At 39.6% G+C, this 22559-nt stretch overlaps 1 protein-coding gene across 8 annotated transcripts in view; it reads right to left on the bottom strand.

The window, feature by feature from the left end:
- Positions 1-22559, bottom strand: part of mgat4c (mgat4 family member C) — a 211557-nt gene that overhangs the window by 49325 nt on the left and 139673 nt on the right. Inside the window, exon 1 of one of the 8 annotated variants that reach the window (XM_036146126.1) lies at positions 3366-3402. The exons of the other annotated variants lie outside the window; for them this stretch is intronic. Coding sequence (XP_036002019.1) covers positions 3366-3390 — 25 coding nt within the window. The 5' untranslated portion in view covers positions 3391-3402. Of the gene's footprint in view, positions 1-3365; positions 3403-22559 lie in introns of those variants that run through there. 8 annotated transcript variants of the gene reach the window in all.

The following is a 22559-nucleotide window of genomic DNA, read 5'->3' as shown; positions in this document are numbered from 1 at the left end:
TCTGAATGTGGCACTGTGTCACTCGAATACTACATCAATTGACTGAGATAGGAAGGACGTGATTTGGGTCAGATAATACAGGGATTTATGTAAGATTTGTTTCTGACATAGTCTGGAGTTATATCTTTTTCAGAAGTGATATATTTTTTTTATCTAAAAGTCATATTTGGAGTTGTGTTTTTTCATTCTTCCATCTGAGCTGACTGGTTTCTAGAACTTTAAAATAAGGTAAGGAGATAGTTTGAAAGGTCCTTCTTTATTACCTGCTTCAACTGTGTAGGAACAGAACAGGTAGTAACTGTTCTATACATGGCACACTTAGTGTCACTTAAGCTATGCTTATTGCCTAGTTTAAATGTAAAGCGACAGAAGCCGCAGCTCTATAAAAAACAACACTAAATGTGACCTAAGTCATGCTTATTGCCGATTTTAACTGTATAGGAACTAAAAATGTAGTAACATGAACTGAATGATTCGGTGAACAAACCTTTTGAAGGACTTCATTTTCATAAACTGATTCTAATGATTCAGTATACTAAAAATAACTGCAGTTACTATCACTACTGTGTTTGTGGTCAATTTGTCTTTGGAACACAACTCTGAGGATTTGTTTTAATAAGTGTCAGTGACTGTTTCAATCTTGCTATACATACAGTACACCTTCATAATGAAAGCACAGTGAAATTATCTTAAGTTTATGGCTAAAGCACTAGGTTTTATTTATTACCGGACCTTCGTCTTTGCTTCAGAGGCTTACAAGGGCAAAGTCCCTTTACAATTTTTTATAGTAATACTTTTCTGTGTACCTTGTAGTGATTCTATTTACATTGCAAAGTGTAGATGATGTACGAGTCATGTATTATAGTTTTATTGTTCAAAATCAAAGATTTTAATTCCACAATAGAAGTGCCTCTCTCCAGCTTTCACCTGCTAAAGGATACCCTGCTTGACACAGCTGTACCAGGAGGAGGTAGCACTGCAGTGGAAAAGCTAATTAAAAATGGCCATGACCAGTGAAAATTCCAGGAAAGAATGTTTAGCGCCTAAAAATTGAAACACACCTGAAGAAGCTATTGACGTTGCATGTAACATTTTAATGAAGGTAAGGGCCAACTTCCAGAGCCACCTTAGACTGTATAAGCTGAGATAAATAACTACAGACTAAAGTTTTAAAACTTTATGGTTAAAAGACGTCATGATGTTCCTGCAAAATAAGGCATTTTACTGAGTCGCCATGTAAAGAGCTGGAGAGACCAGGTGTCTCTGGCTGCAATTAGCCCAGAACAACCCTTAACCACCTGTTGCTGTAATTTTTTACTCAGCTAGCTGAGGCTCCTACACTTTTCTCCACCCCACAAGAAAGACAGAGCTGATGGTTTGAAGATATTTACAGTTGTAAAACCAAGGACAGTCACGGCTTTGAAACTAGTGCTGTTTAGAAGCTAATGTTTGAATCCCTGAGTGTTAGCTTCCATGTAAAATTGCGGATTGTAGGCCACTGCTATGGCAAATAATTACTCTTGATGGACTCAGTATTACGTTACAAAAGGCAAAATGGTTGAAGAGAAATAATATACAGGGAACAAGTGCTTTTATTTCAGAAAAAAAAATTGTTTTGAATTCTGTATATTTCCTTAAGTCTTATACTCCTATGGGAAACCAGTTTAATTAATAGTCTCATTAGAACATGATTATAGGTGACTGTGAGTTTGAGAAGGTCATTAGTACACATCTCTCACTCTCCATATATTTGTCATTGCATCAAAACAAGAATAAATACATAAGTAAATATATAAATATCATACATGTTATATCCAATGCCATAAAATATATGATCAAAATGTGACATTATTTTAGCAATAATACAATTTCATGCTCTTCTGTCTAAATAAAAACAATAGCTAATATTATTCAGTAATGTTGAAAACATTACTTTACACAGTAATAAAGTGCATTTGGGAGTTTGTGTGTTTGAAGTTGACAAATTCGGAAATAGTTCTCCTTAATGACTCATATGCTTTAGAGTCTAAATGTAGAAGTTGGACCATGTTTTGTTATCATGGTATCCTGAAAAAAAGAACATTTCAAATGCACAATTAAAAATCTGAAATTATACCATACATGCTTATATGTAAACTTTTCACTGGCACTCCAATTTGAATTCAACCGTTGAGTTACTAACAGTCACCAACTGGTAACTGTCACGCCACACTTTGATAAGAGAATTTTTAATCATGTACATTAAATTAGATTAACATTAGTGCTTGTATCATAGATAGACATTGATCTATTGAGCCGCTCCACTGCCATTTTCCCCTCTCATCTGTTCTTCCAATAAATTACCATGAACCTCACCCTGTGTCTTTACAAAAGCAGATCCATATGTGAACGAATCTCAGAGGCAAAAAATAAGAGTAAATCTTTTTAGTCTTGTCAAATCAAAGTCAGACAGTTTAATTTGATGCAGAGCGTTATCCTGGAAGTGAGAAGAGCAGCAATGATCCAATCAGTAGGACAGCTGGCTGGTTAATAAGGCCCGTCACGTCTCAGTTCCCTTATCTCTCAGTAATGCCACTCAACACCGAAGCAGCCTAACAACCAACTGGTTTCAATTGATTTTGAGAGCGCTGAAAACAAACCACTTTTATGAGGGGAAACACTAACCCAGATGAAGTGCATGTTGGCTGAGATGTGGCTTTTAACCAGCCCACATATTTTCAACTGTCAGCAATGCTTTGACACACTAACTGCTGACATTTAACAAAAACAGCAGAGTGACCTATGGGGCTCCATTCAAAGCAAAAAGGTCAAAAGCTGGGTTTGGGTTTTTACAAGTAAGAAGAGAACAAAACTGTGAAGGATATTTGTAATATATTAATAAATTAATAAACCGTACTTAACTCCAAGAGTTGGTGCTGGGAAAACCAGAGATAAAGAGGAACAGACTAATGCCTCTATACCTACCTCTTCTTTTAAAATGTAAATACAGTGCTTGCCCACAAACCTGACTTTTACATAATGTTTTTGCCACAAAGCTTCCATTTCAGATCTAAAAGAAAGAGCTGTTGGTACCTTGAACTGTGCCCCTGGCTCAATCCTCCATGAATAAACCATGTGGCACTATCGCAGCAAGGGAGTCAGCAACTCCCGCTCATCGGTCTGTTGAGCCACTGTCCACGCATTGACTGGCGGTAGTAATTCTCTTAAGAGATTGGAGCTGACAATCTTCGGCGTGCCAGCCACAAAATCCTGTTTATCTGTCAGGGCGAGCTGCTGTAGCCCACCACCCTCTCTGTCTCCCTGCTCTGGCTGTAAGCTCTCTCTCCCGACAAAGTCTTAGACAGCAAGAAGATGGAAACACAGACCTGATAGTAGAAGTTGATGCATCATTCATTATTTGAACACCAGATGGCTTAGACAGTCGTGGTTTACTATGGAAAGAACAATAGTAATGAAACAGCATTACAATTTTAAATAGTATTTTTATACTTAAAGGAGCATAGTGCAAGTTCACGAGATTTTGCATAAGTTTGCTCCATCTGGCGACAAGATGAAATGACACCAGTGTTGTGCGCATGCATGGGAGAAGAGAAAAAGCATCTGCCACTGCGACTGCACATGTCTTTTGTTTAGAGGCGTAATGTCTTGTGAGGTAAGAAAGTTCTTATTGTCTCGCTAATGGATTGATTACGGTGGAGACTCAACACAGTAGCCAGGTGAAAGAAAGCGCACATTGTGTTACACCCACATGCATGCCCAGAGGATTCATCCCGAATCACTCTCTCATGAACTGATGAATCCAGGCAACTACTGTAAATAGCGGATAACTAATTTTACACTTTGGGCAATGGCAAGGGCATATCTGGGAAAGAAAATAAATAATATTTAACTTTAAAACTTGTGCAACACCCCTTTAAGTTGCTTTCACGGTTTCCTTTCTTGCCACATATGCTTGTATATCTTAAAATGGGTTTTAAAACATTCTTAGTACACCCATTCTAACTGTGCTACAAGACTACCGAATTCTCTGCTTTCCATGCCTTTTCATATTTTACCTCACACTGTCTATTGGTTACTAAACTGTCCTCTTCAGATAATAAACAAAACCTGTAGGGTGTATATCTGACAACAAACCACTGTTAGCTTAATTAATTTTAAAGTACATCGGATGAAGCTGCTCTGAGAATTTAACTTCCAGAGGTAAGTTGAATCTTCATCAGTGCAGATCAATGTTTAAATTGATGTTTATTTAAATATATTATAATGTTTATTAAAGATATGAAGAACTTAGCCTTGCTCTCTTTAATACCTCCTGTTACTAAATAATATAAAGGAGCTATACGTAAGATATTTCCTGTAAAATCAACCTAAATCATTCTCATTTGTAATGGAAGTAACATTCCCTATAAACAATCAGTTTACTCTATCAACAATATGTTAGTCAAGTTTCTTCTCCTTTCAAGCCTAAATATACAGTCTGGAATGACTTTGGTGCAGAGTATAGCCCGTGTTTACTTCCTGAGCCAATCATGTGAGAGTTCCCAGGTTTCCCAAAACGCAGCAAAGAATTTGGTATTTTATTTTGCCAAAAGATCAGCAGCCTGCAAACATGGAAGCCAGTAAGAGAAGCAGACCAGAAATAGAACAGAATACAACATCAGATACCTATCCTGTTTAAGTAAAAATTCACAACAGCAACACCCCGTTTAAAAATTGATTATTAGGTTGTTGTGAGTGGCAAGCTGTTGTATCACTTTTAGCAACAAGGCAACATTTATTATTTATTATGTATTGCTCCTTTAAGTAAACAATTAAACCCTTACATTTTGCTTCACCCTGTTTATTCTCATTTACGGCCAGTTAGAAAAACTAAATGTGTCACACACATTCATTAAATATATTACAGACTGTGGGGAGTCAGCATGTTTAGTGCATGTGTAATCAAACATGTATATTGGCAATATGAAGAGAAACAGCAATGGGCATGCGTCAGCTGCCTGCATCGGTCAGTGTGTGTGACACCATCAGAGGGGGGAACCAGCTCCTAACTGTCTCACCTCACTCTTCTCCCATGTGTTTGAACAGGCAGCACATAAATTCAGCAATTACACCCATACAAATCTAGAAATCATACTGAAAAGAAATTTATAGAACAGTGAAGTGGATAAATAGATTTTTGCTTGTCATTGTTACTATTTTACTGGTCATGATGGATGAGGCACTACCTCATCCGCCTCACCTGACTGTTCCTGCTGCACTCTAACGTTCTTGCGACATAAGATAGACCTCTTTGATTAACATATTCACCCAATCTTATCATTTTTCCTGTTTCCCGAGCAGTATTATCTACGACACAGTTTACAACACATGGTATTTGATTCTGTTGTTTAGCAGATAAGCTAAACAACAGAATCTGAATCCGAAGCTGATCCTAGGGATTAGCCCTAGGTGATGGAGGGCCATTTTGTGACAATGTCTTGCTACATCTACCCTGTTACTCCTTTACATTAAAAAAAGAATAGATACTGGGCTTGAATACACAGCAATGTTTGGTATTACTACCCTGGCAGAGATATGGGCAAGGGCCACTTTTACACAGTCTGGGACTGATTTGAGATTAGTAGTCTAGTATGTAGCCAGAGGTAATTTTTTTTTAATATCACAACGTAGAGGCATGGTTGCTGTTTTTTTTTCAGGTAACCACTTAAATAGAGACCATGACTTCAGCAGATAACTATCGTGCTTTCAAACATGGTAGATGGTGAGGTTGGTAATATCTGAGTTAAGGTAAGATTGTAACTTGGATCAGGGATTGGCTTCTAATCAACTTAACTGTTTTCCTTTGTGTGTGTGCGTGCATGCGTGTGTGTGTGTGTGTGTGTGTGTGTGTGTGTGTGTCTTGTCTGGCAATTGTTGTCTTAATGCCAGAAAGAGTCCAACAGATTTTACTTTCACAAGTGGAGTCTTACTGCTTTCGCCATAGTGCTCCGCTTGATTTGTATATGCAAGAAGCTTTATTAGATTTTTTACTGGGACTATTTCATATTCAGTGGACACTGAAACAGGAAGGTAAAAAAGGAAAAAGGGAGAGAAACAAATGAGACAAAATGTCATTAGGGAAAAAAGGTGAAAGAGAAAGAGGAGAGGAAAGGGAGAGAGCAATACAACATTATTTTGAGTCTGCTTCTCCAGCTGCAAAGAGAGATATAAGAAGAACATCAAAACCAATCATTAAAGTGTTACCGCTACAAACAACAAACGACTTGATATCATCACTGAAGAATATACAGTATTATTTAATATGAAATGTATAAAATGACAGCTAAAGATAATACTAGGGGTTTTATATATAGAAGTGAATCTAAGCACCTGAATCCAAGCACCTGTAGGTGTTTGTGAGAGTGTGCTTGTGTATGTAAGGTTTTTCGAAAAATGCTCAATAGTGGTTATGAGGAGCCAAAGACCCGCCCCCCAGAACACCGAGGCAGATGCCAGGGGAACCAGAATCCCAGATGCCCAAAGGAACCCCCTGAGCAAAGGTGCCCAAGAGGGAGCAACACAGGGAAAGCTGCCTTCACCCATTCCAGGGAAGAGCAGAGATGAGCCCCAGGAAACCCCCCAGCAGCGACAAAGCCAAAGCCCCGCGAGGGACGAGCGGCCACCATCGACCTTTAACTGTTTTCCAGTTCTAAACTTGAAACGCTCATAGGATTTGCTAACTGCTCAGTGAGCAGGCTAACAATAATTAGCGATTCAAGCTAATAACAGTCAACATATTTGTCTATGTTTTGTCCTTTCAAGGAGTCCTGAAGGAGGTTCAACAAAAGTATAGAAATAATTTTGCACCTTGTCAGTACGGTGGTAGGTTGAAAACTTATTTACTGTCCTAAGGTGTAAACACAGAGATGCCAACAACACTAACCACTAATAAAAACCTCAACTCTGCGATCAGGTTATGTTTATTTTAAACTAGTGAATGACTTGTACTTATAGTGCTTATAGCGCTTTAACTAGTCTTGACGCCCTTCAAAGCACTTTACACTACAACCAGTCATTCATCCATTCACACACCCATTCACACCGTGACGGTGGTGAGCTATGTTAGTAGCTACAGCTGCCCTGGGGCAGACTGACAGAGGCCAGGCTGCCATGCACCGGCGCCACCGGGCCCTCTGACCACCACCAGCAGGCAATGCAGGTGAAATGTCTTGCCCAAGGACACAACGACAGGGACAGTCAGAGCGGGGGATCAGACTGGCAACCCGCCAATTGCAGGATGAACTCCCTAACCTCTGCGCCACCGTCGCCCCAGTAAAATTCTCAAACACAAATCATGTGATGTCTCATCTAGTCCCAGTATAAATGTGAGAAGTAGGGCAAACTTTCCTCAGAATGATATCAGTAACTGGGAGATGGTTATAAGAAACATCCTATTAAAGATATTTTAATAAAAGTTTGTAAGACTAGCTATTAGAGAACAGGGTGTTTCCTTTTTTTTCTCAGCTAGAGAACACCTTTTGTCTAATGAGTAAAACAAGGTAATATTTTGGTTCATTCAAATCACAGTGTTTGAAGAGACAAAATAGGAGATTAGATATCAAAATTTGAACGATTGTTTTCAATGGACTGGATAGGGGTGCAAAAAAGGTATCTTAATTTTATTAAATGTGTGTAACTAAATTTATCTTGATGTTAAATTTGGAATCATATATATATATTTGGGTACTCCGGCTTCCCCCAACAGTCTAAAAAACAAGACTGTTAGGTTAATTGGTCTCTCTAAATTCTCCTTAGGTGTGAGTGTGTGCGTGAATGGTTGTTTGTCCTCTTTGTCTCTGTGTTGCCCTGCAATAGACTGGCGACCTTTTCTGCCAATGGTAGTTTATATTACATTGCTTTCTCAAATCTTTGGCAAGGAAGACATACTATACTGTTTATTGGTACTTTAAATAATAAAAAGGTAACAGCAATCGTAAGAAGTGTTCAGACTACTTGAGTATTTCTGGTGAAACGGCTTACACACACTTATTCTTGTAAGGAGGACTCAAGACAGAGGGATTACAGAGCAAAAAACATGGCTAAGGAGGACAAATGTGGAACTCAGAGAAAGATGGCAGCTGGGCGTGCTTTGAGAGCCAAGGTGGTGCTGGAGAGTGAGAAGGGAGTGCTGATGGACTTGCAGGGTGGAAAGGAGTGATGTGAGGCTAAGGTCGGGCAGATGGTGGCCGATAATGAGGGTGTAAAGGTGTGGAGAGGACAAGAGTCGTGCTGTTCTCAGGCTACAGCTCAACAGCAGAGGCACTGCACTTGATTCAGACCAAGTCTGGGAGAAAGACTGTGGGAATGGAGGTAGAGGGAGGAATGGAAGAAAAAGAGGGTGAGCCCGTAGCTTAGTGCAACCTTTACCAGAACCCCTGCCCTCACATATCTGCACTCGAAGACACCAACCAGTTTCCAAATGTTGGGAATATTATTTATTTTCAACATGAATATTTCCTGTGATGACTATTTTCTTAGCAATATTACATATTTAATGTAAAACAATTTATGTGAAACGGAGAACACACTCATTATGCTCCTGGGTCTAGGCTCTTGGACAACTTCTTCTGACATGCAACGCCTGCATATTTTGAGCAAAATACAGCTGAAATGTACCATGGCTGGGACAATCTAAACCAACTTTGATAGTCTGGGTAAACAAAAAGAAAATCTACAAAACAAGCCAACATTTTTGCTGGCAGACACATTTGCCAATGCAGTTTGACTTTATTCATTAAACATTTATGAATATGGCCTAATATCCTCTTTCCTGGATTTTCATCTAAATTAATTACAATATTATTAAAATATTGTGATATGTTGAAGGGTAAGTTTGTGTTTTATTGGGCATTTCTCATTCCATCCTTCTTTCCGGCCTTATTTTGACAAGCTCCACTGATTTTTTTCATTAACGGTTCATATCATCAGCAGAGCATCGGTGGTACACAGGAAATTACATTCCGAATGACATATCAAACACAATGCCCCTCAAGCCCAAACCCATTTCGGGACATGATCTCCATGGGTGAGCCATGATGGACATGTTTTATCGTTATTGATCAACTAACCGAATCACAGGGTCAAAGTCAGCACCTGCTCAGGTCCCTCCATTTAAAAACGTTTTACTTAACATATGCTCTCAAGCCGGGCAGTGGCTGGTAACAGGAAATAAGGTATACTAAGCTTCTAAAATATTCACACTGTCTTAAGTGAATAGGACTGCCACTATAAATGTCATCTGTATTTGAATAAGTCAGTTAATTAACTTTTATATTTAATTTATCTAACCAAATTTTTTCTTATAGTTTATTACCATAAAATTTTCAATTTAGCACATACTATAAAATAAAATCAAAATCACATTTAGCACATATGACATAATAAAATCTAAACAAATACATATATATACAATCTCAGAATATTAAATATTAATTAGATATATATTTCAATTACACCCTTTTCTGAAAATGAAATTATGAAGACTGAAAAAGTTTGATGTAAATATATACAAATTACACATATTTATTAACTGAATGTGCTATTTAAGAGTTTATCATGCATCACTTTGATATTACCAGTTATCTACACAATTACATGTAATCATAAAGGAGAAGTAAATTTAACACATGCAGACAGTATAATCAAACCAACCATTCCCTCCAATATTTATTTAAGATAAAAAATTGTGTGAAGTAAACATGTTTAACTTTATAGAGTACATTCAGTTTTGTCTTTGGGTTTTTTCTTTTTTGTCAACAATACCTGTGTTGTCTCGTCAGATGTTCATCATGAATATCATGTTCCTGCTGCCGTGGTTCTCAGTGAAATGTCACAGAGCACTTGTCACCATAAAGCTTGAAGTACTCCCTTCTTTAGACCACTATAGCCTTTAAAAACGTCAAAGAGTTTTATAACCCAACTCATATGACAGTGAAGAACATGCTTTTTCTGCCATGTTTGTTCTGAAAGTGTAGAGCCGAGGCCGAACACCTTCAGTTATCCAAAAAGTTAGCTTCACAAACTCATATCCACAAACAAGAATATTAGCTGTCATTGTCAAATGACAGTCATATGCAAATTCTGTGGAAGGAATGTAGTTACCACCGCCAACAACACGAGCAATTTTCAACACCATCTCAGCCACAAACACGTCATAGAATACAAAGATGTTTTAAAATTAAAAGCAGCATCCTCTACATCCAAACCTGGAAAAACCACAGGAGAACACAAACCAAACATCCCTTGCAGACGCCACTTCAGCGAGTGGTAGGTTGATATAACAAACGGCATCACTTTTCACATGGCTAAAAACATGCTTCCCTGAAGCACTGTGGAAAAGGAAGGCTTTTCCATGCTCGTTCCATGCTAGTTTCCGCTTGCTGGCATGTGCACTTCTAGTGTTCTGTCCGGTTAGCTTAGCGGCTAGGTTAGTGGTTAGCTGTTCATTGTAGCGCCGCTGGTCTCACCGTAGACTTTGAACATGGCTGAGAGTAGCAAGAAGCGAACCATGTTCATGTTTATGAGAAGAAGAGGAAGGACTCAGTAGAAAGAAATACTACCAGAGTGGATTTGGGAGATTTTTTTCTCGTGATCACAGTGAAGAGTGGAAGAGCGAGGTTAGACGGTCTTGCACATGCAAAGTTATTCAAAAATGGACTTATTCTGGATTTAACAGGAAAGCTAAAATTAAGTGGAGATAAAACAGGAGTAATACAATCTCTCTTTTTTATTTTCATTAGACCCCTTGTTATAGCCTTTTAGATAAGCTTAAGGATTTGAACTGTGTTTTGTGAATTCCTGATAGTAAAGAATTACAATAGTCCAGATTTAATTTAACAATTGCATAGACCAGTATTTCAGCAGCAATTTTGTTAAGGAAATATGTCATTTTGGCAATATTCCAGAGGTGAAGAGCAGGAAATCATAGAAATATGTTTAATATGGGATTTAAATGACATGTCCTGGTCAAAATAACACCAGTCTTTTCTTCTTTTTTCTTTTTTTTTTACTTTATTACTGGAGGCCAATTTAATGCCATCCAGATTACGTGATTGACTAAATGGTTTGTTTTTCAAAGATTCTGGCCCAAAGATGACAACTTCTGTCTTGTCTGAACTCAGAAGCAGAAAAAGTCACACAGGTTTTTTTATGTTTTGAAGACATGCCTGTAGTCTGTCTAACCGATTGGATTCCATTGCAACCATGTTAAATTAATTTTAACTTGGGTGCAGTCCTGTGTGATACCATCTGGTCACCTCTAATCAGAGACAAACTGGTACATGTCCCCAAAGACCAAGACGGAGGAGATGACAGCAGTGTCCGTTTCTGGAGCTTTTGACACAAGATTAAAGACATAGTCTGTGCAAAACACAAAATGGCTGTGATTTGAGCAGATGTATCTATTCATTTTGGAGCAAAATGTGCATTTTAAAGGCAATAGAAGTGAGATGTGTATTTTAATCTTTTAAAAATGTAAGCAAATATTTTTATTACAAACCATTTATATTTTGATATCAGAGGGTACCGTTTGATGCTGAATGATATTGTGTCACAATGTATATTGTGATAAGCTAATAAGCAGATTTACTTACCTTCTACAAGATTCAGTGGGCTATCTTTAGTATTTTGCGTTAGGCTTCCATCACGCTGTGCACTTCTAAAAAAAACTGTTAAAGCAATGGACTGTTTTAGTTTACTCTATCTATAAAGGGGACATATAATGCAAAATCCACTTTTTTAGACCTTAAATAAATAGTAAAACGGTAAATGAACTGAACTCATATATCGCTGTCCCAGTCTAACTGACCACTCAAAGCGCTCCAAGTACTTGGAGTGACAAAGAATGTAGAAAAGTTGAATGGCATCTGTCCAGGCGCTGAGTAGCTATCTTTATATTCTGTTTGGGGGATATATGTCAATCCGTTCAGTTTTCTCTATTCCGTATTACGTTTTTTTGAACAATTACATCACAATATTTGCTGCAGAACTCCGAAACAAGGTCATGGACTTCTGGATAACCAATTTTGTGAATTTTTCGCTGAGATTTTATTATCTACTTGTAGCTTAAGCATTCTTGAACCTGGACAAGTGAAAAAGTTTGGCTGTTGGGTCTATTAACACACAATTTATTCCACCATCACCCAGCATACTACAAAGATGGCTGAACAGGGTGGAGTGGAACGCTCAGCGACCTGGAGGGGGCGGGGTTTGAAGTCCCTCCTTCTCATTTACAGAGATTGCACCAAAACGAGTTACTCTTAGAAGAACCTCAGAAAAGGGGTTAAAGAGAGGCTGTGGGGCAACAACAACAAGGATTTCTGACGAAAGCATTGCAGGTCCACTTTATATAGACCACTGCTAAATCATTTCAATGTGAAAAGGAAGAACTTAAAAGCATGGTATGTATCCTTTAAGTTTAATATTGTTAAATTTGACTGAAGAAATGAATACTTCATTTTCAAATATGTTTGTTGTAAACTAATTGCTTTGTAAATCATTGTTATGTATACATAAAACTGCTGACCAAGATTTTAAACCGTACTACTAATAGTCAAATGTTCTCTCATATGTGAACAGTGTGTTTGACCAAGTTAACTTCAACTTTCAGGATTTAACTTTTTCAGTATCACTGTGAGTATTTGACCATACAAAAACATTTTAAAGGGCAAAACACTTGATGGTAATAGAATAGGAGTATTAAAAGTCATCTCGGCTACAATTGTATTGAAAATGGAGTGCTTTTCAGTCAAAAATGTAATTTTATTCTCTGCTAACAAAAGCATTTGAACAAAAAAGAATAGGTGAGGATAAAACAGATGCTAGGTAATGCTTTAATCCATGTGTTAATTTGATAATGATTTGTTGTGATCTATAATTATATGCATTTTAAACTTTATTTCAGACAAAATACAATAGAACTAGTTCAAGTTGAAGCTATTACTGGAGTTCAAAATATTTAGGGTGGTGAACAATGGACATGAATCAAGTCATTTTAGCTGAACTGAATTCAGAACTAGTTCTTGTTCAGGAAGAACACTGAGTAGGCCAGAATATTTTTTAGCAGCAGTTAGAACTGCTAATCTCTTTCTATTGTAAAGGGGCCAAGTCACGTTCTATCACTATAAAGAAACACACAAAAAACATATATTCAGCGTCAAATAAAACAATTTACACCAAGCGGTTGTCCTGATAGTGTTTACTTAGTCCTTTTTGAGCCTGAAAATAATTTTTGCACTGGGTGCAATCAGCAGACATTAACATTGTTGTGCACCATCTGCTGCTTGTTATGGTAAATGTACACAAAATAACTTTGTTTACTAACAAACAGAGCAAAAATAAAGTGTAAAACACAGAAAAAAAAGCAAACACGACATGATAATTTTATGGAGAAAAAAAACACAAATTTGTGAAGTCATAGTACGTGACTCAGACCTTTTAAATAACAGCTGTTAGATCACGATGCACAATTTTTATAGAATTCCACAGTTTTTGAGTGTATTTCGTAAGCCTGCAAACCTACGGTACTTTTACTCACGGTGAATCTTACATTGGCCATTGCCTTCACCCAGCAATATGTTTTAGTATAATCTCTTTTCTCATTTCACAAGGGAATCACTGTATCACAACAAACACTGGAGTTATAAGGCTCATCAGTCCCGAGCTTTGTTTAGTTCTGCTTCAGGTTTATTGTAAGGGTAAGCTGCATGCATTCTTGATCTTCATCTGTGACGCTGCAGCTGATACACAGGTATGCTCCTGGGGCCTCTGAGTCAATACCAGCATCAGTTTAAAACCTTTCATTAAGGTCGGTATAACACTTCAGTGGCTATCTTATTTTCTCCTTCATCTTGGAGGCCAGAAGCAGGAAATAAAGCACAGGCAAAAGCCTCAGCTCCATACGGGATAAAATCTATTCTCTATTATTGCACTGCTGTTGCTTGAGGGCCGTCAAACCAAAGGTAACGGCACAGCCAGTGATAAATTTATGGCTGGGTTGCTCCATGTCCATGAGGGGTATAACGGGCTGGGAATTGTCCAGATTGCTGGAGTCATAGCTAAAATGACAAATGACACTCCAGTGACCAATCAACAAAGTAGTTTGCAATGCCATTTGAATGACTGAGTGGGCAAGAGTGGCAGCTAACACATTATATTTACACAATGCTGCAGGAACAGACAGTCAAACTGTCAAGCTTCCAAAAGGATTTTAGGGAAGATAATACAGAAAAGAGTAGGTTTGATTTGGGTGACACACTGCGAGTTGCCATGGAGACCGGCCTGCAACAGCGTGCAATACTATGGCCAGTGGAACAGCTGGTGAGAGGTGAGGCCTAGCTGAGGGATCTGTGTGGACCATCTGAGGACCTTGGCTTGCATCCTGTTCATTACACCTGCTCTCAGCGGATTGGATGCCACGACTTTTCCGCATTTCACCGAGTCCATTTTCATCCATTCGTTGTCTGCTTCTCATTCCTGCCAGCCAGAGAGACGGTCCTGTGCCAGTTAATCAATACTCAGGCCTGAAGTAAGCTGGCACTTGTTCAGCACTGCTGAGCTAATAGGGTACTAAAATGGCTCCACATTTCCATCTTTTATATGGCATAGGACCATCTATTAAAACAGGACATGCCTCCTCAAGGACCTAACTTTTGTCATCACCTACTCAATAATAATTGGTTTACCAAAGGTTAATTACTCAATAGACACCACACCATTGGAATTTAATTGTGCAGTTAAAAGCCCCAGTTGTAGCCCATTCTTTTGTAATAGCTCATTTGACTTGGACTGAATGGAAAAACTGTTGGGTCCCAGATGACTACTAAAGTCGCTAACTGTTGCAAAGAGCCTATTCCGATATCAGAAGCTGTGTGTCAGTGGTAGTTATTTAAGAACTACCTCGAGTGTCTATAGCAAAGCCTCTCGAAGCACCAACTATCTTTCATTTACTAATTAAGCACTTTTGATGATTTGTTTTCTGCCCCTGCAGCTTTCCATCCCGTATTAGCACTGGAAGATATACACGAGTCAGCAAGATCAGCTGCACATGGGAGCTGTCTCTCCCTCAGCAGATAATGGAAGCATTAAAACGCCAACCTGGGATTTCACAAGCACATAGTTTATGCATGTTAATTCCTACATCCCTCAATACTATTGGTTGCAAAGTAAATGGGAATTATTTTTCTCTACTGGAAAGATTTAATGAGAATCTAAGAGAGAGATGTTCTCTGGTGTTTAACGCAGCGAATAGAAATAATTGATCAACCTGTAAGTTTCATGAAAGATAAAAGATTCTTCTTTTAGCGTCCTTCGTGGATGCAACAGTGGGTGAAAAATTCAGTCTGAAAGTTGCCTCAAGTAGTCCTTTCTTTTTAATTAGATTAGTTGTATAACATCAATCAGAGAGCAACAGAAGATAGAGGCAGAAGTGATATACGTAGGTGCTTTTCCACACATGAAAAATATGCGTCAGACTATTGATGAGGTCTCAAGGGAACAGTTTTAAGGTGCATGCAATTGAGAAAGCAACATAATGGAGGCTTTAATAAATTATAACGATAGCATACAACCCCGCTATCAGCTCGTTTCCAAGTGGCTGAGGCAGGGCTGTATCAAATGAAGCTGCAACAGACGTCTCGGGCCTGTTTATCAAACATCCCCTGGCAGGTCTGCAGGAACCGCACGCTATCAAGTCAACTAAAACATAATTACTTTGTTTATGTGCTTCCTCTGCCCTGGCTCTGAGGGCAGATGTGACCCAATTATGACAAATGAGTGACAAGTGAGTCGTTGTATTTTTGCCGCATGCTCCGGCAAATCAAAGGAGGTTACATCACTGGATGGGGGTTAACTCACAGGTTAATCTCAAAGACAAATATTCGTTGAAGTTCTGTGGCCTCGATTCTGAACAAAAGCGGCACAATCTTTTCTACTTTGATACTGGTGAAGATACTCAGTCATCCGGTTCATGATAAATCCAAAAAAAAGGTTAAATAACATAACAACCGAACTTCTATTCTGAAGATGTTTCACTTCCCATCCAGGAAGCTTTTTTCAATTCAAAATGTCTGGAGTAGGGAGGAGTTCCAAGCTTTATAGGCCTGCTGGTGAGGCCTTATTTTACATATATCTCTCCCCACCCACTGGAACACAAACTTTCTGTCATGAGCACCTTATACCATCGAGCCGAACATGTCCCCACCTGGACAGAAGGGAAGAGCAAGGAACAGAAACACGTCAAGGATGCTCTTCAAACCTGCGGATACCCTAATTGGGCTTTTGTCAAATCAGCAAGGAAATCCAAATGACACGCAGCAGAACAGAACGGGGAGAAGAACAAGCGCAGAAACATTGTCATCCCATATGTTGCTGGAGTCTCTGAAAAACTCAGGAGGATCGTCTCTAAACACAAGATCCCAGTACATTTCAAACCCAACAGGACCCTCAGACAGAGGCTGGTCCATCCTAAGGACAAAACCCCCAAGCCTAAGATGAGCAGAGTGGTGTATGCGGTTCAGTGCAGTGAGGAATGTTCTGATCTTTATATTGGAGAAACCAAACGACCTCTCCAAAGACAACGGAGAGCTACCTCCTCAGGACAGGATTCAGCCATTCACCTGCACAGATGGACACAGAAGACTGAAGCACTGTGGAAAAGGAAGGACACAGAAGACAGATGCTTCGAGAGAGGGGTGAAGGAAGCATTTATGTAAAGCGAGAAAAAAAATAACAGAGGAGGAGAGCTCAGGTTTCAACTTTCAAAATGTACAACACAGCAAAAGGTTTGATTGCTGCCAAGTTTCACCCCAATAGCGTTCCGCGCACGTGACGTCACCATCTCATGAGCAACGCCCCTTGCCGCTAAGGTAGGCGCCCAGTTTACTGGTAGAACCCCGCCGGCCGCCCGCCACCGCAGTGGTGGCCAATAGGCCGGAGCGGCGCTTGGCTGCGAGGGCCGATCGACGCCGCTTGCGGCTTTAACATCCTTCGGCCTATCAGCGTATCTCGACTCGCTGTTGCACATTCCATAACGAAAATGTTTAAAAACCATGGTTAGGAGATGTCTTAGACTTGGAAAAAGCAGTCGTTTTACCGAGTAAAACCAAGGGTAACGTACAGCGAAAGAGTGGAGAACAACGCATGTTTGTACTACCTCGTACCACATATGACGTCACGTTCTAAAAATAGCTCGCTCGCGGAACGCTATTCACACCTCCATCCATGTGATCCCAACATTCCTCCTGTGAGCCAGGCAAACGATGAGCCTAAAGACTCTCCATTGTTGGGGCGACCAGTTCCAGGTTAATTTACATGCAGGTATAAGCTCTAATGAGGCCTTGTAGCAGGTCTAAAAAGCTTGGAACTCCACACTACTCCAGACATTGTGAATTGAAAAAGCTTCCTGGAGAGGAAGCGAAAGGTCTTCAGCTTCAGAATAGAAGTTCAGTTGTTTTATTTTTTAACCCTTTTTTTGGATTTGCTCTTTGGTGAAAGGTGTTAGTTGCTCATATCCTTCTGCAAGGAATATGATCCTGAAATGACTGAAATGAAATGTCTTCTTTCACTCAACTAGCGTCCCAAAACTGTACAGTCAAGAGAAAATCAAGGGAGACTGCAGTCCAGTCCGTAGGGTATTTGTCTTGAAACTGGAAGGTTGTGAGTTTGATTCAGTTTAGCCATGCCACATGTCCATGTGCCCCATGGCCTGGTACTTAACACAAAGTTGCCTACCAATCTGCATATCAGTGCATGAATGTGTGTATGAATGAATGTGTGTAAGTTAGTGAGTGCAGTGTGACAGTAGTGTAAAACACTTTGGCCCCACTGCAGGTAAATGTGGCCCAAATCAGATTATTTTTGCGGGTCCAGTGACTAGATCAGACATTGTAGGATTAGTGGGAATGCTCAGATCTGGTCCAAATCTGGACCAAATCGGATCCTTCCAATTCACATTTGAGCCGCTTCCATATGTGGTCTTGAACCTGATTCGTATCTGATCTTTTTCAATGGGACTCCAGTGGGAAGCACCAAGGTGGATTTGATGTGTCTTTGATGTCACTTGCAATAAACACATGAAGTCCCAACCTTGTGCCAGCAGCAGCTGGAGGTGATAGCAGTTAGCATTAGCAAGAGAGACGGCAGCCGCCTGCCACAACACTGCTCAGTGGTGAGACAGTGAGATGTTAGTTCTCATTAATATGCAGTGAAACTTATACTCAAGCCAAACTGGATGCCCTGTATATAAACTATTTGGATGAGTGACGTAGCACAGATCTGTGCAAAATTCATGTACAATCCCTTACAAGGAGAACTTTGCAATGCTGAAGAGGTTTTCACTCATTGCAAATCCATTCTAAAACAATAGAACAATAGAAGTTTGGAGCCACAAACAGTTCACACTGGAGTCAGATATAAGCAGCATTTTAAAAGTAATGTGAACAACCTTGCATAAAAAAAAAAAAAAATCACATTTCGGGAAAAAAATAAAAAAATCAGAATTGAGCATTAAGACCTGCAGTGGGAACGTAGCCTTTGAGTGGTCGGTATGACTAGAAATATAAATTCAGTCCATTTATCATTTAAAATTAGGATGGCCTGAAACACACTGTGTTTTTCTAACATATTTGGAAAGATAGCTATGTAACACTCATATTCACATATGGATATAGACACGAGACAATACTAAAAAAATAAGTCAAACATTAATAAAAAACAAAAACTGATGACCTTTCGAGGCATTTTCAAATGGAGTAAAAATGCAGTTTATTTTAAGGAATAGATTAGGACAGCCTACTTTTTATTCTGCTCTGAACATGGCTAAAATCACACACGCATATCACATTACGTGTTCATGATTAGAACACCATTACTCAGAATTTTGAAGGATGTTTGTCTGAATTAAACAAACAATCACTTTAGTTTGCTTCTGTTAAAATGAAAGGGAACACCAATGGGAAATCAAAGAGGTAGTTTTTGCCCTTCAGATAGAAGATTGCAGTAGCGTCTGAGTCTGAAACAATATTTGAAGAGGTCTCAAAAGAACTTGAAATCAGTCTTTCCATCATCTGGAAAATAGCCTGGAAGTGGCACACATTAAAAAAACGACTGCCAACATGCTCAGGTCTGGCTGTTCAAACATTGATTTATTCAATGATTGATTTATTAAAGTGTCATGTACCACATGGCAGCCATACTGCATAGTCTTATAAAACACCATACAACTACAGCACAAAAAAACAAAACCAATATGACCACCAAAGGAAAATGACACCCCAGGACAAGCATTTACCAAAACTAAAAAAAAAAAAACTATGTAATGAAGGATACAAAATTCTCTTTCTCTGTTGCCAAGCATTTGATAAATTTTGCTAGAACAAGTCTCTTCATTGAACCTTACCATATCTGCCTATAATAAATCAAGATTTTTTTACTGCTGCATCTTTTTAAACAGTATATTTCTCAAATCATAATCCAAAGGACAGTGAAATATAAAATTAAATTAATCTTCAACCACATCGGGTTTACAAAACACAACCACACAGTGCAGAATAAAAGGTACTAAGATGAGTGTCCAAAATGTTTTAAATATCTTCACCAAACCTACAGCAGGTTCTTAGTACTGTTGATATCCAAGTTCCTGTCTGGATAATCCAATAAAGACTAATTAACCTTTCATGTGGGGAAGGGCTGGAGGAAACTTTTGCTCTTCTTTATTCACTCTATTTATTTACACCTAAAACATGAGGACCCTGAAGACCAGGGCTGAAGACCCCTGACCTAAGGAGAAGATGGAAGGCTAGACTGAAGTTTGCCAAAAAACACAATATACCAGAATTTTGGAAACATTGTCCTTTGGACAAAGGAGTAAAATCAGAACAGATTTTGAGTAAAATAACCTTGTATCAGCTGTTAAGCATGAAGGTAGAAGTGTCAGGGTTTGGGGAAGCTTTTGCAACATGTCCACCGTTAAAATCCACTAGGATTTCTACCATGTGGGTGCAGAGAGTGCTTGTTGATAATGTTAAACAATCAAACAACAATAAAAAGTCTTAAATCAAGGCCCAGTTCTTTATCCTTTTGAGATGGCGTTGGCATTTCTGGAATGGGCAGTACATGCAACAACAATCTAAACATCTCACAGCTGAAAGGGCGGAGTCAGACAACCTTTTCTCAGATCAATGTCAGAGACTGGTGGATGGCTGCAAGAAGTGCTTCACTGAAACTGTTTTAGCCAATGGGTGTAAAACAAGTTATTATGGAGCAGGGCACCCTAACCTTTTTCTCATATAGAATACACATTTTTCTTGATATGTTCTGTTTATTGAATAGTGTAAGGATGTTGTTTGGTGTTTAGCTGCAATTAAATCACTTTCTTTTCACTTTCTTTCCCAGACACAGATAAATAAAAGAAAGTTCTAATGAGGCATCCTAATCTTTCACATATTCATGCACAAAGTAAGCATTTCCAATTTAACACGTCACATCTACGATAGAGGGAAGCTCACCTGACACATCTTCTGAGTGCAGGCTGCCACGAGGAGTGATGTACTTTTTCTGTTCCAAGTGATACCTTTCTTTGTTCTCTTCTGTATAGCTTGTAGGGCTTCATGATAAAAGCAATTTCCTCTGTTATATCAACATCGTCTGACATACAAGAGTGGTAACAGGTGTTTTTTTTTTTCTTCTTCATTTTATTGCATGCCTCTTTGTATCACTGCAAAGGTTTTCTTTTCAAAGAAACCCACAACAAGTGCTTGATAAAGCCAAGGCTAATGTCTACATAGCCTCCAACATGTTACGGAGGCAGAAACAACCCCCCGAGGCCACCTGTATGACTGAGGCCGGTGAAATTAGATTAACCGTCAGCTCCCCGCTGTGGCTGTTGTGAGAGATCCTGCTGCCAAGCGTTTGACAAGAATGTCACCCAGAAAAGCTGCCGCCACTTTCGGCAAGGCTGCCAACCCTACCGTCTGACCCCTCTGTGCGCCCCGGAGGCAACAAGTGCTCTCCATCTCCTGCGACTGCACAACCTGTCAGTCTGCTTATTCAAAAGGTCCCCCTCTTTTCCCAGCAAATGCTCATTTTCCCTCCCCCCCACCCCTTTGGCCCCGGCAGTTTGTGTCAAGTCAGTTTAGATTTAACTGCATCCCTGAAGCCTTGCACTAAATCTCCTGCAGTGGGAGTTCTGTGTGCCGTTGTGAACCTGCCATCCAATTAACACTGTAGGGGACAGGGGATTTTTCAAAAAAACGCTGCGTGTTGACGAGCCGGAGCCACGCGTCAGCACGTCATCAAGACGAGCGGGATTTGTGTTCGCACATTGAGACTCTTAAATTGTGACCTAGCAAATATAATAAGTCAGAAGGCATAAACCCAGTTAAAGCAGCTGTATCCCCAACCAGTCACATTAACCAATTTTCTAGTCATGCTGATTGGATAGTCTTTTTTCTTTAACTTAATGTCTCACTGCTGAGCTGCCTGTTTACCAGAATCCTGTTAGGCCTGAGGTCTGCCAACATCACAGAGAGGTTGAATCTTAATAAAGCCTGAAGCTTGTCTAGCTCCCAATCTGCACCAGATTGAGGCGCTGTCTAAGAGAGTAATGAGAGAGCCGTTCTGCCACAGAGGTTTCCTCAAAGAGTGCAGGATTAAGAATTCACAGGGCTCACTTCTGCTGCAAGAAAGTTGCCCCGCTTTTCCCCGCAAATCAATTCTAATTTTGCTTTCTGCATCGATATCCTGCTCACAGCCTGCTTTTGTTTAGCCTGACTCGCTGTTTCCCAGCATTGAGTTTCTTGCATTTGTTACTTTGGCAAACCACACAACAACTTCCAGATTGTTAAGCAGTGACAAGACTAAACTGATGAGACAACCTCTAAATTCTCAATGTCAGTGATTTGATTAGAGCAACACCAAGCAAAGTTATAGATTTGTACTTTAACATTTTGCAAACATTGTAATCTGAAAAGTGTGGCATCCATTTATACTCAGCCCCTTTAGTACGATACCGCTAAAAGATAAGGCCCGTTTACACTACACTTTTTTAACCGAGCCGAGACTAGTACGAGCTCGGTAACCGAGATAACTCTTGTGTGTAAACGGTCAGCAGACTGAACCAGACCGCGCTAACGATAACCGGACCGCGCTAACTGCAGACCAGTTCCCCACCAGGTCTCGGACTGGTTTTTTTTAGCCCGGTTCCCTGATAACGAGGAGCGCATGAGCAGACCGCGTCATCCCCTTACAGTCAGCTGACTGTCAGCGGGTTTCCCGGCGTGTCTGGCTGCACGTCCCGATTCACACTCCATTCAGACAAATTTCAGACATTCATAATAATACTAGCTTCCTTACCGTGCCACACGGTTTCCAGAGATGACTCTGCTTATGAACCTCAGCGTCTGTTGTTGTTTCCTGCGTCTGTAAATCCTTATTAGACGTTCATTTGTCTTATCCACGTCCCAAAAGCCGACTCTATGTCTAACAATAACATCCTGAATATTACGGGTGCCGCCATTTTGATTTGC

The sequence above is a fragment of the Fundulus heteroclitus genome, chromosome 2 (genome assembly GCF_011125445.2).
Source record: "Fundulus heteroclitus isolate FHET01 chromosome 2, MU-UCD_Fhet_4.1, whole genome shotgun sequence".
NCBI classification, from domain to species: Eukaryota; Metazoa; Chordata; class Actinopteri; order Cyprinodontiformes; family Fundulidae; genus Fundulus; species Fundulus heteroclitus.
Note: the sequence above shows the minus strand (reverse complement) of the source record. Positions and strands in the feature narration are given on the sequence as shown.